The 18,105-nt window shown below is 30.1% G+C and overlaps 1 protein-coding gene across 1 annotated transcript; it reads left to right on the forward strand.

Moving 5' to 3' along the window:
• Positions 1-3,622: 3,622 nt before the first annotated feature.
• On the forward strand, positions 3,623-4,526 carry LOC108860546 (protein NDR1-like). Its single transcript, XM_018634413.2, has one exon. It carries the CDS (start codon positions 3,731-3,733, stop codon positions 4,358-4,360), a length of 630 nt encoding a protein of 209 aa, XP_018489915.1. The 5' UTR covers positions 3,623-3,730; the 3' UTR covers positions 4,361-4,526.
• Positions 4,527-18,105: the final 13,579 nt, after the last annotated feature.

Genomic DNA, 18,105 nt, shown 5'->3' on the forward strand with positions numbered 1-18,105 from the left:
GATCATCCGAGAGAAACCCTAAACACAAAGACAAAGAGAAGTAAAAAAGAGAGATCAAGAGTAGAAAAAACTAAGAAACATTGTTCGAGTCATGTCTTTAAGGGATAGAGTTTCTTTGATCTTCTTATTCTTTATTAGTGTCATGTTTATGCGAGAAGAGCGCTTAGAGCGTTTGTGTAAACCCCTTTGATTGATAGTGGAAGTTGTGGGAGACGGTTCCCATCCCAGAGGTACCGCAAGGGAACTGGGTTAAAAATCTTGTGTCGTTATTTAATTAAGCAATCAAAGATCGATAATTCCTAACACGAGTGTTACAAGGAACTGCAGAGTTGTTGTAATAGGCAGAGAAAGAGACGCAACATCTCGAGGCCTGAGCTTTTGGTTTGGTTATGTTGCGTACAACTTGCCAGCTGGCTATGGCATAGGTTATAGCCGGTAGACCGCTAGAATCCGGGAATGGCGATGGGTCAACCCGAACTGGTGGCCCGCATTTGTACTGCGGGAGAACTCCATCGATTTTCCAATGCTGAGGTGGGTATAGAGCTGTTCTGTTTTGATCAGGAGACAGGAGGCAATTTGAAAACCTAACCAAGTGAGAACACAAAACAAAACAAAACTTTAAATCCCTAACTCTCTGCAATTTCATTACATATGCCAAGAATACCCAAAACACCAAATACTGTACCTAGGGCTGGGTAAATAAGCCGAACCCGAAAATCCGAACCGAATCCGATCCGATAAAAATTAATCCGAATCGATCTGAATCCGACAAAAAAACCAAATGGATCTTGTTTTATGGTATTACGGGTTATGGGTATTATCCGAACCGAACCCGAATCTAAATGAATATCCGATAAAATCCGAAACATTCAAAACCCCAAAAAGATCTCGTACCAAATATGATCTCAATTCCTAATATATATTCAAAATATATTAATATATATTGAATATTTAAAATATTTATCTATTACATGAAGGTTGGTGGTACTATTACATGAAGATTGATGGTTAAATGTGGCTATTGAATCTTGAAATATTTAGATTTAGATTTTGTTTCCACTAAACAATATTTCTCATTTTATGAGAACGTGATTTTCATTTTATGCTTTCGTTTATTTGGTTTTCTTTTTATCAATAAATATGTTTCCTTTTTGTTTGATTTTGAATGATCACGGTTGATGTTCATTTTTTATTTTTAAATCGATTTTACTTATGTTTTGGTTACAAAAAGTTACAAATTAGGTATTTCAAACCCGAAGAACCGAATTTTCTTATGTTTTGGTTACAAAGTAGGTAAAAATTAGATATTTTAAAACCGAAGACCCGATTGGGACCCAAACCCAAAAGTACATTGGGTTGTACCGGTTCTTGGAAGATTTACTAACCCCGACCCGAACCCGATGGAACCCGAACTGGTCCCGAACCGAATTTTTAAATAATCCGAATGGGGCTGATTTTGATAAACCCGAATAACCGAAACCCGATTGGATAAAACCGAAACCCGATTGGGACCCCGAATGCCCATGCCTAACTGTACCTACCCGTTTCTTGTTTGTTTTAAGTATTTGACATATATTATTATTCAAATTTATACATTTTACATTATTTAATTTGGACTTCAAGGATTTTAAACTGCTAGGTGTTTTGCCCGCACTTGCAGACTTAATAGTTTAAAAGAAAACTATAAACAGATATGCTATAAATTCAAAATCTTAAAATAAAATTATTCTCATGTTTTTCAAATATTAATAAAGAACTAAATATTAATTTTTATATTTAATATTTTTATTTTAATAAAATATCTTTTGTACATAAAAAAAATTAAAATATTCATATATACATAAATTTATGGGTAATTATATATTGATGAATATAAAATAACTAAATTTAAATGTGATAGCAAAAAAAATATTTTGCAAATAATAGTATAATTTTTTTTATTCTTCTGCTAACTTTTTCAGAAATTATTACAATAAATAATTGTGATTGTCCTAAAACATTTATCGTAAAAGATAAACTATTATTCAATCTTATGTAATATATATATATATATATATATTAAAATAGAGTCAATTTTATATTACTAAACCAAAATATAATATAAACATATATTGGTTGTGAAAATGTGAAAGAAGAAAGTATCTGTAAATGATATAAGATAGTAATTAATTAATCCTTTTTCCAAAAAGATAGTAATTAACTATTAGCTATATAATCAAGTATTTTTAATTAGTTTAACTGGAAAATATATTAAATATGAAGTCTAGGGATCACACGATCAGGTGATGCTTATAATGAAACTACTGGTACATAATGTGATTAAGATCTACACGAATTAGGGATGTTCGATCCGGTAAAACCGAACCAATTAAAATCGAAACGAATCAAAATTGGATTTGGTAGTACCGAATCAAAATTTTAAATTAAAAATATGAAAATATTATAAATAGCAATATATACACATTTTATATATTAATTTAAATTCACAAACAGTACCATAATTTTTTCATAAAAACTTTAAACTAACTATTCATTAGATTTTTTAAAATAATATACTTACAAATATAAAGATATACACATATAAACTGAAACAAAATATCATTTTAAAAAACCGCGGTACATAGATATGAGTTGGTATATAAACCGATCAAACTGAATTAACCGAATAAATCGGCAATTAAAATATAGTGGTATAAGTATATGTAAATTATATATATACATTATATATATTATATATATATATCATACTTAAATGATGATTTTTAGTAATTTAAATTTTTAATTTAAGTTCAAAATTATTTTTATCAAATTAAACAAAACATAATTTTTATTTTTTTGTTGACAAATATGTGTGTTGATATTTAGTTATTTAATAATATTATCGATTAAATATTATTTCTTATTTTTATTCTATAAAACTATTACTATTATTAACTAATTGATATGTTTACTAATTATTTTAATAGTAAAAAATAAAATAAAAATAATCTATTTAAAAAGCAAAATATCACTGTGTTATATTAAATTTAAAACCGATATATAATCATATAAAATAAAATTCACAAAATATTATAAATGATAAATATATTTATAGTTTTTTGTATAAAACCAAATAAATCGAAAACAATGGTATATAAAACGAACCAAAACAAAGTAAAGCTGAAATACCGAAAACCGAAAAAATCGAACTGATATTCGAACTGAACACCCCTAATAGGAATTAATATGGTTTCAGTGCACAATAATTTGGTGAGTTAAAAATTAGTATCCAACAGATACAATGTAAAAACCATTTGATCTGTTATTGAACATCCCTTTTGGGACGAACATTCCGTTTTGGTCTTTTTTTATATATTTGTTTTGGAAACAGCTTCGGTCTTTCTATATAAGACCGAAAGAAGTCTGTTTTACAAAAAAAAAAAAACCGAAAGAAGTCTTCCAATTATATTATTTATCAGGCTCCTCCATGGCTGGCTCATGAAGCTAGCTTATGTGAATCTTTAGTTAGTTAATAAAGTTCTTTTCTGGATGCCAAAAAAAAAATTATATTATTTATCTTCAATCATGCATAAATTATTTTAATTTTTAATATTTTTAAATCTGCCTCCAGGCTGTGATTTAGTCGTGTCTTTGAGTTGCCAATTTGAAATATAAGTAAAAGAAATGCCCAACGATTTGACATCTTCATCTTCAATTTTTCAAATCAAAATATCAAAATTTTGAGATAAAGATGAATCGTACAAGTTGCTGGTGGCGCTTCGGCTTTTGGTTAATCATCACATCTGGAACCATCATTCTCATAGTTTGGATAAATCTACGTCCAAAGGGTTCAGACATTCCAAAATGCTCAATCGAGTACTTTTACGTTCCAGCCCTCAACAAAACCCTAAACTCACAACTCAACACCACTCTCAACTTCATGGTTCGTCTAGATAATCCAAACAGTGAACAAGGAATCTACTACGACGACGTCCACCTTTCCTTCTCCAGCGTCACCTATGTATTCATCGGTAACTACACGGTGCCAAGATTCTACCAGGGACGCAAGAAGAAAGCCAAGAAGTGGGGCCAGGTTGTGCCTTTGAACAACCAGACGATTTTAGAAGCAGTTTTGCCTAATGGATTGGCGAGTTTTAGGATAAACCTGAAGACGCAAGTGAGGTACAAGAACTCGTTTTGGAAAACTAGGAGGTTTGGGGTCGATGTTGGTGCTGAAGTTGGAGTCGACGGGGATGGAGTTAAAGCTAATAAGAAAGGGATTAGGATGAAGAAGTCAGACTCTTCTTCATCTTCTTCATTAAGAAGCTATTTTCCTGTTTGTGTTTTGATGAATCTGCTTGTTTTCTTTGCTATTTGTTGAACTGTTTGGTGCTTTTGATTTTCGTTTGCTTATTTGTTGTTGTTGTTGTTGTTGTTATTGTTGGTTTTATTTACTCCTTCATTACTATTGCTTTGAGTTTCTTTTTCTTGAACTTTTATTGTCTTTTTGTGTTGTTCTATCTTTTTCTTTGTAGCTTCTCAAGTCAACCAAGTACTTCATTGAATAATTGATCATATTATTGTTTTGTTTTTAACTACTTGTAATATTAGTTTCTCTATCAACAAAAATAGATTTGAAAATCAATTAGAAAAATGTACAAGACATATTTATATATGGGCTTGAAAACAAGGACCAAAGTGCGAAAATAAAAACATAACAACAGTAAAGTGAAACTAAGGGGGTGTTATTGGTTCATATATTTTAATGGATTTGAAAATCTAAATCAAATCTAGTGTTATTGGTTCTATTATTTTAAAATCTAATTTCAAATCTACTGTTATTGGTTCTACGATTTTAAAATAGATTTTAGAATCATGTGTTATTCAATAATACATATTTGTTTACGGATTTGATTTAAATATGGATTTGAATGGATTTATAAATAAATATAAGAGTAAAATACAAAGGAGCAAATATTGAGTGAAACTTTGTTATTTTGATTGGATTTGTGTTGTTCATAATTCTTTATATTTTGTGCCCTAATTAAACGTCAGTTGATATAATTGTATTATTCTGTTGAGATTCCGGCGAGTAAAACAGTGGCTGCGAGAAAAGATAAACTGGTGGACTTTTCTTATTGAAGTCTCCACTATCAAATGAAACAAAGAAAACACTATCAAATGAAACACTAGCAATGTCTTCACGATTATTTTGATAGGTTCTTAAACTGATTTTGTCAAATTTATACATTAAACATGAATTCAGAATTTCCTGGATAACAAAAAACTTCAGAAGAAAAAAGAAATATATATGTGTAGCATAAAGATGATAATCAGATCTTGTATTAGTTACTGTCGGAGTATATGTTTGAAGAAGCCATAGGCCCATATCTAGAACTTCAACTGTAAATCCATTTATTTTTATTTTGAAATCTATATCATTGATTTTGGAAATCCTATTATTTGATTTTAGAATCAATAGATTTGTCAAAGATTTCTAAATTCAAAAGAATTTCCAAATCCATTAAACTACTAAAACCAATAACCCCCACTAAGTAACTGGTAAAATATGTAGTTTTTAATCTATCTTATTAAAACAGGAACATTACAACTTCTTCTATGTGGATTTTTAAAGATGGACCTCATATATTTTAAATTAAATATCTCATTCTTTATATATAATACATATCATACTCTAACTTTGCATTGATGTATTTCCTTAAATACAGTTCTTTTTTTGTCCATATTCCATATATGATTTTTACATTTATTACATGTCGATTTAAATAAGATATATACTAAGAATACTAAAAAATATTAATCGTTCTATAATTACCCTATACAATTCATTTTAAATGATCAGTATACTTTCATTGTCCATATTAATTTTATTAGTACGAATAACATTAGGTAGATAAGTCATAGACACATACATAAAGATATGACTATTCTTATAACTATGTTGGGCCTAATCTACTTTCTAAAACAAATAACACATAGTTTCATATATTGTATAGAATATAGTAATATTGTATAGTATTATATTTATACAGTAATACTAAAAACAAACCAAACTGAAATATAATATATATCAAAAATGCTTTGAACCATTACACACAAAATATATTAGACCTCAGAGATCAAATTCATTTTGAAATTACGTAATAATTATTTTAAAAAATTAAATTTCGTAATGTACAAAAAAACATAAGTTTATATAAAATTTTGTGTTACAATAAAAAGACACAACTCGCGATTGCAAAATGTTATTTTTACATACGAAAGACAGTTTTGATATTGTTCTTTAAACACAAAATTGAATATACAAACTCGATACTACATAAAACTAAATAATATAGAATACATTCTAAAAATAAAATCCGTGCGGGTGTGCATATGTTTATATAATATATAAATATATTATGTTATACATATTTTCATATAAATAACATCCCAATGTAAGTTTATATGATAAATGTTGAAAATACAAACTATGTAGCACTATATATTTAAAATAATATAGAAAAAATTACTTTACGTTATCATAAAAATTAAAAATCAAATTTAGTAATTAAACACATTGCTTATTTAAACACATTAGTACACATTGTTATTTATCAAAATTTTATATTAATACACATTGTGATCATGTATAACGTTTAGTAAAAACAAAGATAAAAAAAAATTGACTTCCGCTCGGTCGAGCGGGTCATGATCTAGTGAATATTAAATTTATTCATCACAAAAACCTATTTTACAATCAATGCATCTATTGTGTGGAAACAAATATGGTGTTGAGAGTAGATAGAGAACTTTTAAGAAATCATCGGCTTGCAAACCACAAGCCAAAAAAAAAAAAAAAAAGTTTATCGAAGTAATGCCATTTTAAATCAGTTTATCCAGATACGAAACTAGTGCCTCTGGTGATTTTGAAGGTTCGCCAACTCGTCTCGTGTTTCTTTCCTGCCACACTGCGTACATTATCGCCTGGAAATAATACCGAAGCAGAAATGTATGAGTTTTATCTTGTAATCCAGTTACCACAAACCTGCAGTAGTTGTTTCCACTGATTAGAGTATTTCCCTCCTATAATGTCTTGTTTTTTTTTTCTTCATATAAAACAAATATGCAGATATTTTTAAGCGACAAAGTATAGATTAAAAGTTTTTTTGTAACTTATAGATTAAAAGTTACTACTATTTGGGCGTAGGTTTCAGTCCATGCAATATTTTACATGTTAATTCTGTAACTGACAATCTTGTAAGTGATGATGGGCCAAAGCCAAAGGCTTTGCTAAGTATCACAGTCCAACAGGAGACACAAGGTAACAAGATAAGCCTAGAGCTAAAGGACAAATCAAGTGCTCTGCAAGTAGTATCCAACGGTAAAGTAGCAGCACCAACCTCATGCCGTACGAACCTCAACACAGCTCAGCAACTCCAGCTATTCAATAGATCTGATACCCTTGTATGCTGGCGTGTTGTGTATTTGCTTAACCTAGTTGTCTCATGTATATAAGAGCAACTAAGGCTATGATGTATTCCTTGAGTTGAATAAGATACAAAAAGTTTATCTTCTCTCCAAGCTTCTCTAAAGCTTTCAAATCTAACTAACTCCTGGAATAGTTAGAAGACATTCTAAACCCGGATAATTCGGTTTGGTATCGATACCCAGTGCACTTTATATCATTAAGTCTGATTTTCTCTGGGCCTAGCTATCTGATTAGCCGATAGGTCATATTGAAAAGATATAGAACAAAATGAATATACATAATGAATAGCATGAGTCCCAAGGTATCACTATAAATCATTCAGTAATCTTTTTTTTTTTGATCAAACCAACTTGTATTGAACTTAAAAGAGTTTAACTCCATGAAAGGAGGGTACAACAAAGCTACAAGAGCCAAATCGCATATGAAACAGACAAAACATAAGATAGAATGAAAACACATATCATAAATTTCTTGAAAGATTGCATCTCGTGTAACCCTAAGAGTCACAACCACTGCACTAAAGGCAGGGAAGAGAGTTAGCGGGGAGGAGAATGCTTGCAATACCACAGCCACATATGTTCATCTCATCCACTCCATACATGAAGAAATATTGGGAATTTAGACTGCTCCTAACAGGAGCCAAACGGTCTATCAATATCCGCCATAACCATATCCACCAAGCCACAAATCACACTGATTTTCTCTTTCAACTGCTTACCAAGAAGAGAAATACACAGACAATGCACCAGATACCAGGTTGAGTACAATAATAGGACTGCTATTATTGTACACAGACAATGCACCAGATACCAGGTTGAGTACAATAATATGATTGATGATATTGTAGTCTATTATTATTTATTAATAGAATAATTATTTTTATTGTTTTAAGGTTTTAATGATTTTTCCAATATTAAATAAGATTAGGTTTTGATTATTGATGTATTATAAATAGGCAGTCAAGCCTAAAGTTGTATTCACAGACAATGCACCAGATACCAGGTTGAGTACAATAATATGATTGATGATATTGTAGTCTATTATTATTTATTAATAGAATAATTACTTCTATTGTTTTAAGGTTTTAATGGTTTTTTCTATATTAAATAAGATTAGGTTTTGATTATTGATTTATTATAAATAGGCAGTCAAGCCTAAAGTTGTATTCAGTTTTTGATGATGATTTAATAAGAAAAGAGTTTTTCTAAAGAGTTTCTGTAAATCACTGAGAAGAGTATTCTCAAATTATAAAGAACTTTTGATTAAGTACTATGAAAAGTATTAACAAACTCTAGTTTTCGTGTATTCTTAGAATCAACGGATATAATTTTTTCCCTAAAAACTTCCACTACATCAGTTGGTATCAGAGCCAAACAGTTTTATCATCTTGATCGCAGATGCATCTACAACAACAACTATGGAGATCATGAAGGAGTTTAAACAAGATCTCTGCAAAGAGTTGAAGAAGTTCGAACAAGATCTATGTGAGAAGTTACAACAAGCTCTCGAACAAGGATTTGATAAGTTAGAACATGCGTTAAAGATCGAAAAAGCAGGAGCTCAAGATATGCAATGGGATGATGATGAAGATAGAGTTTTATCGAAGATGATGTCCGAGTTGTCGACTTTATCTTTAAAGACAGATCTTTTGAAAATCGGAGCCGTGCAAAAACATGGCGAAATCGTATTGATAAAGATTTTGTGCAGAATCTTAATAATCTGTTACGTGAAAACTTTGTGCAAAAACGGATTTTGAAGATTCAAGTTACAAACATATCCGTGCAAAAAATAGTGCAAAACAGGTTATTGAAGATTCGAGGAAGAGTTTTTCTTAGAAAACGTATTGGATTTGAAGAATATGATCAAGATTCAAGGACGAATATTCTCCAACTCGGATGCAAAGAATATTCGGATATATTCCAAATATTATTATTATTTATTAATAGGATAATTACTTTTATTGTTTTAAGGTTTTAATGGGTTTTCCTATATTAAATTAGATTAGGGTTTTCTAAGATTATTGATTTATTATAAATAGGTATTTAAATCTAAAGTTGTATTCAGTTTTTGATGATGATTTAATAAGAAAAGAGTTTTCCTAAAGATGTTTTTGTAAACCACTAAAAAGAGTATTTTCAAACCCTAAAAAGTTTTTGATTAAGCACTATGAAGAGTATTTACAAACCCTAGTTTCCGGCTATTATTAGAATCAAATGATCTAATTCTATCCTTAGAAGTTTCTACTACATCAGTTGGTATCAGAGTCAAACGGTTATTTTATCTACCAGGGATAGAACTAGATCCCTTGATACCAACTGATGTAGCAGAATCTTCTAGAATAGAACTAAATCCGTTGATTTTAAAAATATCCTAAAACTAGAATTTTTAAATACTCTTCACAGTACTTAATTAAAAGTTTTAGGGTTTGAAAATATTTTTCTCAATGGTTTACAAAAATCTCTTTAGGAATATTCTTTTTATTAATCAAATCATCATAAAATTGAATACAACCTTAGGCTTGAATGCATATTTATAATAAATCACTAATATTAGAAAATCCTAATCCTAATCTAATTTAAATCATATGGGCTTAAGATGATTATTTATATGAAAATTAAATAACCTTAAAAGTATTGAAAATCTATAAAATAATTTAACTAATTAAGATATAAATTCAAAAACAAATTATAAACTAGATAATTATAATATTTGGAGTAAATCTAAATATCTATCTGAATCATATCTATTACTATAAAACATGGTGTATCTCTCTTGAGTCGCCACGTCGGATGACACGTCACAAATTCGAAGTTTGATATAGCGACACGTGCCTAGAGAATGAAACTCTGAGTTTCATTTATTCAGGATTGTAATTCGTTTGGGCTTTTATGCATATTCGGTATCTTTTGAAGTTTTATGAAGCCCATTAAAGAGTAAATCAATATGCTGGAAACGCGTCGTTTTGTTTTGTAATATCATATGGGTTCAATCCGTTTCTTTCTCCGCCGCCGCGATATGGGGTTACACCTAAGATTTCGAATCAGTTGCTTCATCTTCTTCTCACCATCCCAGAAATCCATAAGTTACAGATTCATCTTATTAAAGTCCTTAAATCATCATTAACGATCTACCTTCAATGCGGACTTTGCTCTTGAAAGACGGAGGAACTTCAAGTATAAAAAGGTTAGCATTCTGCTCTCTAAATCATCCTATCAATCTATTGAAACAACGAATCTGAACAGAGACTTCAGGTTTGTTAAAAATCAATCTCTCTGTTACACAAAAAAGTTTTGACATTTTTGTTTTGTCTGTGTGCAGAAGTTGAATAGGTGAAAGAGAGGATGGCGAAGCTACTGCTTGGTGAAGACATGTCAGGTTCTGGTGAAGGAGTTTGTCCTGCCATCTCTAACGCTATTACCAATCTCTACGGTAATTAGCTTTAGTTTTGAATGTTTATATGATATTAAGGAGATAATGATGGCTTTCTCTGCCATGTGTGATTTCTTTCTCTGCCATGTGTGCCATCTGATGGATTCTCTGAGCAGTCCAGGAAGAAGGTAGACCACACTTATGATTTCACTAACCAAATCTTGAAAGCGTGTATGTCAATCAACCGCATTGTGCTAACTGAAATGGAAGTTCCAAAAGCATACCTTGAAGCTCTTCCAAAGGTTTAATAAAAACTTTAAATCTCATATTTAGTTTCTGAAGTTGCGTTTGAATCACATTGATGCAAGACCCTCTTGGGGGATGATGAATCAAACGGTAACACTTTTGATTGGAGAGAGAGAGAGAGAGAGAGAGAGAGAGAGAGAGAGAGAGAGAGAGAGAGAGAGAGAGAGAGAGAGAGAGAGAGAGAGAGAGAGAGAGAGAGCTACTAAAGGAAAGTACCTTTTTGATTTTTGGTTTTCTTTAACATTGGGAGCTACTAAAGGAAAGTATTTATCGATGTGGGTAGTGGAAAAGGAAGTATTGGAACATGATGCTTTGTTAACAATTACCCAACAAGGAATCTGAAGTTTGAGATGTACGAATTGAAATGGTGAACGGTGAGATGAGTCTCGACCCTGAAAATATGGGGATGAAAGAGTGGCTGAAAGAGAATATAAAGGAGGAGGAATATGTGGTGATGAAGGCAGAGGTTGAGGTAATGGAGAAGATGATGAGAACAAGACGATAAAATGGTGGATAATGTTTGCTTAGAATGCAAGCCAACAAGTACTAGGGCTAAGGGGAAGGAACATGTAGAGGGACGTGATAAAATTTGTTTTACGCATTTTATGATCATTCATGTATTGTTGTGTTCTTAATTAATTATGTTAAGTAATTCTTCGCTGAAGATTGTTTTATTTTATCCTAGAACAAATGAATTCCATAAATCTTTGTTACAAGAAACAAAAACATAAAGTCTGAGGATAAATTCAGAAAACTATCTATAAGAATCAACAGTACAATTGAAATTGCATAAAACCCAAATGAAAATTCAAAAAGATGTGCACCTTTATATCTTTCCAGCTCTAAAAATGATAATTTAGGCAACCGCTTACACTATTTTTATATGATATGCGAAGTTACGATACATATGACAACCTAACATTTTAACAACCAATTGTTACAAAGGGGCAGATGTTCATTGGAATATGAGTCTTCGAACCTATGATAGAACAATAAATATATATTTCACTAAATAGCCACTAAGTTTTAGCAGAGTATAAACCACAAGTTGATCATTTACGACGCACAACTGATTTATATACTTCTCTTCTAGATCCTAGCATAACACAATTGCAATAAAAAATATAATAATACAAACATATCATAAATGAAGCATATCCCACGCGCTATTATTATGAGAATCAAATTTTATATAAAACAAAATATATCAAGTAAATAACAGAAAATTAAGAATAGCAGTTGATGATAAGTGTTCATGTGTCAAAACGTAAATATACCATAAATCTTAATCATTAAACTTGAAACCCAAGTATAAACCATAAACCCAAATAGAATAAAACAAATTTAACCCAAGTCTCAAACTTCACTCTCCAAACACTAAACCTTAAATCTTAATCACTAAACCCTAAACCTAACTATTAACCCTAAACCCAAATAGAGTGGAACAAACTAAACTCAAATCTCAACCCCTACTTTTCAAATACTAAACCCTAAATCTTAGTCATTAAACCCTAAACCCAAGTATAAACCATAAACCCAAATAGAATAGAACAAACTAAACCTAAATCTCAACCCCCACCATTCAAATACTAAACCCTAAATCTTAATCACTAAACCCAAAACCCAGTATAAACTATAAACCCAAATTGAATGTAACAAACTAAATACAAACCTCAACCCAAGCACTTAACCATAAACCCAAGTATAGATCATAAACCCAAATAGAATGGAACAAAATAAATAGTATAGTACATATTGGTGAACAAAATGAAACACTTTCTATTAATCGTCAAATGATAAAACTATACCCCAACCAGTAAATGTCAACCCACATCCGAGATATAAATAGTTTCTCGTGTTTTCAAATATTGAAAGTCTCTAGATTATTACATTTTTAATAAATAGTATGGAAATATGTTCCAAATAGTATGGTAACCTTACATAAATAACTACACTAAAGAATATATACTATACTATTTCGTTCACCAAATATAGTATAGACGGCGAGTTCATCTTTTCCAATTCTTCTTTTTTCAAACGTACTAATACACCTTCACTTCGTTCACCGTCGTTATTCTTCACCGCCATATGAAGATCATCTTTATTTCTTCTTCTTCTTTCGACACAACGACGCTTCTACCAGTCCTCCGGTGTTATTATTTACCATTGGATCACTAAAACAAAAAGAGAAACATAGTATAAAAGCAAAAACAGAAATATAGTATAAAAACATGAACAATGTATAAAATAAAATAGAAACAATGTATAAAAGTGCGATGTCACCTCATTCTTTACAGTGCCATCTTCTCCTCTGAACCCAATTTCGTAAGCCCAAAATATTTGTTTATTCCTTGTTTTAAGATGAAATATCATGAGTTTGTACGATGAAGAAGAAATAGAGATTTAGTAAAAAGAGGAAGAAGAAGAAATGAGATGTGCATAAATGATAGTCACAATTTGGTAAAAAGAGGAAGAAGGAGAAAAGAGATGTGCAGATATAATAGCCACAAATTATTATGTTGTTTATTTAATATTAATTTTGATAAATAAACTCTCAGCAGGTCATATGAGTCATAATTAAAGGGCAATATAGCTATTATTTATAATGTGATGGTTGTATATAGGTGAATTAGGAGTTTTAGTTATCTAATTAATTATAATTTGTTTGAAGGTTATACAGTCCAATTCCTTTTTTTTACGCATTTAAGTTTTGATTTGATTTTGCTTTCACTTTCTGAAAAATATCAATATGATTTTTTAAAAATTTTTTTAACGTCTAAACAGATTTTATTGATATACCGACATACAAAGAGAGTTATAGAATCATTTACAAAGCAATGTAATAATTTGTATTTCATTGATTTGTAATCAATATGATTTTATTTTATATATAATTAGAAAGTCATGTTTTATTTAATTCCTAATAATATTTTGGTATCATTACTAAATTTCCCCATATGTTATCGACGATAATGTGTTGTTTTTTTTTGTCAATTTTGTTCATTTTGGATCGAAATCTTTAAACTGAGGTAAAGAGGGGTCGAACCTTTAACGCTAGGGCTTGAAGGCAGAGTTCAGTTGCCACTTAACTACGAACGACCCGGCGAAGATAATATGTTGTTAAAAAAATATTATCGACTATAATGTCTACTTCCCTATAAAAATGGACGGAAGCGGTTAATGTGTACTTTTAAATTTCTTGAGACAAACAATAATTATTCATATTCTAAAAGATCGATTCTCTATTAACCTCAATGCATATGATAGTCCTGAGATCATTACTTTATATTCCTCAAAACAGTAAGCGTTATCTAAAGTCAAATCTAATATTATAAGGAAATATAAACACATCTTATAACACTGTTTACAAAACCAAAGAATTGTTATTCAAGAGCATTTGATATCTAATTCAAAACACAAATAAGATTATATGTGGACTATTTTAAAATATAAAAGGAACTGTTCATAAGAATCCATAAGTCACGGTTCATTTTCTCTAATAGGGTTAGCTTTTAACAATGCATCGAACCCGGATTTGAAATCCTGGCGAATGATATAAAGTCGCAGATCATAACTGCCCATATAGCATAAGATGATTAATTACCCAGCAGAAAATATGTAAACGATAACAAGAGAGATTTGGACCTTACGTTTGAGCTGCAAATATGCAAATGCTGATAGTGTATGATATTTTTATTTTTGTATCTTCTACTTATTTATAAGTAAATATATAAAATTATATTTATCTGTTTAGGTCAAATAGTTAAATATCTTAATTTTTAAGATTATTAATATATTTAGTTAATATATATAATTAGATAATCATTTCGTTTTTTTTTTGGTTTGGTTCGATTTAAAAACAGACCAAACTGAACCACTTAGGCTGACAAAAGCTTTAACCAAATGGTTTGGACATATATTTTTGTTTGGTTTGGGTTGGTTTGAGTTTGGTTGGATCAGTTTGGTTCCTTGTTCGGAAACTCGCTAGGCGCTACGCGTGCGGCACACACGGGTCTAGCGATTTATTGAAAAAGCGGAATAAAATCGGAGAGTACGCGGAAAGGAATTTTTTGTACTTTTTTTGTATAACGTCACATTTTATACATATAATACAAAAATTTGATTAATATATATATGAAAGACACATCATTTATACTAAAATTTATAGATTTATAAATACATGTCAATTAGATTACCAACAAAAATTACAGTCCAAACAAAACTAACAAATTCTTAATAGTCAACAACAAATAGGTTATGAATAATATATATATCGTGGTTATTGCTTTTGACCAATATAATATCTTAGCTTAGTGGAATATGAGCCATGTTATTAACTTATAGTTTACGTGTGATTATTAACTTTTTTATTTTTTTATTTATTATTTATAATCAATGGCAAAGTTGTGATTAAAATCATCTTCTTCCCCAATTCTTTTATAGCTTGCGACTGATTTCTGCAAGAAAATTTTGGATTACTTACTCACTCGAATTCACAAACAAGATTATATTCAGTTTGGATTCATTTGATTTGAGGTTGAGAATGAAAGGTTAACGTTTTCTAGGAAAAGAAAATTCTGGGCTTCAAAATTTTTTAAGGAAACAGAGGAACGTTTTACACATTTAAGCGTCGATTTGTTCAATTACGCGGCTAATCCAGAACAAATTCGCTTCACCGCTTAACTACTCCGCCTAGCACCTTTTCGCCACGGTGACCCACCGATCAACGATTTTGCGTCCGAGTTTTCGGTAACGCGTCCGCGTTTTAGAACAAGGGTTTGGTTTGGTTTGTTTCGGTTCTTTTACCCACCCTATTATTGGTCTATTTATAAGATGTATATTGTTTTAATAGATAAAATTTATATATTGCGTGTGAACAATAAAATTGTTTGTGTTTAAAAATGTTATATTAAAAAATTAGTAATATAATAAATATTACAATTAATTATGTAAAAAAATAATTATGTGTGTTAAATTAAAATAATCACCGCACGGTTGTGCGGGTCATATCTAGTATGATTATAAACAGCAACATATCTAAACAATCACACATGAAGATGATTTTCAAATTGTCAGTATCTTTAGTTTCATATAAAATCTGAAATTGCAACCTAAGATCTGGATTCATATATAGACTGCCATCACTTTTTATTGCATTTTAATTAGACTTCTTAGCATTACCATTTAAATATTATGGTTCGTGTAGGCTTATTAATTAAATTATTTTTCTTTATGTTTTTTTTTAAGTTTTTGTTTTTTTACTTTGGTTATATCCGAACCGAACCGATATAACCCGAACCCGAATGATATATGATTATTTTATGGGTTTTAGGACGCAATATAATTATTATCCAAATCCGAAGTGTTATTATCCGAACCCGATCCGTACTAATGAAATTTTACTATGGGACCTAGGAACGTAAACCCGAAAACCCGAAAATCTGAAAAACCTGATCCGAACATCAACGGGTACCCGAACGCCGAGGCCTAGATATGACAAACAAAATAACGGCAATGACATAAGCGACAAAATTAGATCATGAAACTCAACACCGTAATCCCAAAAATTCCATCAATTCAATTCTATAAGATTTCCGTTTTCACCAAACCTAGATTCTAAGCCACAAATTTTTTTCTTCTTTATAAACACAGCTTACCTGATAGCTACGAGAAACAGGCGAAATATTCAGATGGAACACGTTACATGGGGAATTTATTTTCGTCAACATCAACAATTTTATGAGAAACTTTGAAGAACACAAGTTCAAAAAAAAAAAAAAAAAAAAAAAACTTTGAAGAACACGTTGAAAACTAAGTTCAAAAAAAAAAAAAACTTTAAAGAACACGTTGTATGAGAAGAAAAGAGTATTCTTATTTCTTGGGGGAATTTATTCAGATGGAACACGTTACATGGAGAATTTATTTTCGTCAATTTCGACAAGTTTATGAGAAACTTTGAAGAACACGTTGAAAGTTTAAAAAAAGAAAATTTGAAGAACACGTTCCATGAGAAGAAGAAAGTATTCGTGTTTCTTTTTCCCTGAGATTCTTGAGCGGGATGAGTGTTTAACAAATCTCCCAATCATCATTATATAACCACCAAACAATAAGTGCCACATCACATGAGAAAAAGAGATAGATATGAAATAACTTCAAACTTGACTAGGTTAGCTGTTCTTCTTTTACTTTTAGGAAACAAACCTTTTCAAAGACTAGGTTCATGAGTCACGTATATCTATTTGATCGGTTACTTAATATATACAATTAGGTATATATGTTTCCGTATTATGTGGGAATATTTTAAACTTCCTTTTCAGAGTAGCTTTTATTTAGACATTTTAAAATTTTATTTGTTCCTTTTTTTAATAGACCATTTGTCATAAACTCCTTCACTTTTTTGAAACACTTTTTTTTTTAAAACACTAACTCCTAACTTATCTTTAGGCTTGATCGTAGCTTTTGTGGTGTTGTTAGTTTAGTTGTAAACAATACAGAATGATATATATATATGCAGACTTAAAGCCTATATATACACACACACATACACACATACATATATATATATATATATATGCAGATTCGTCTCTTCTTTTTACAGTAAATAAATAATTAAGAGATAAGATATTGTATTTAAGTAATATTTATTATAATATATAACATTCAAAAGTGAGGGAGAATACTTGAGTTTTATGTTCTTTTTCTACATCAAATACTTGAGTTTTATGTATACCATGTTTTCTTTTACTAAAAATATAATATTTTTTTACTGTTAGGATATTGTTAAAAAATCTTCATTGGATATATCTCATCAAATATTTTATAAGTACAAAGGAAAAAATAGTATAGAAAACAATTATGAGAGAGTGAAGAAAAGTTTTTGAATAAGAATAATTTTGTTTAAAAATTTTGAAAGTTCTAAGCAATGGAGATGCTCTAAGAAACAGATTAAACAGCATGTG

This window comes from Raphanus sativus, chromosome 5 (genome assembly GCF_000801105.2).
Source record: "Raphanus sativus cultivar WK10039 chromosome 5, ASM80110v3, whole genome shotgun sequence".
Lineage (NCBI taxonomy): Eukaryota > Viridiplantae > Streptophyta > Magnoliopsida > Brassicales > Brassicaceae > Raphanus > Raphanus sativus.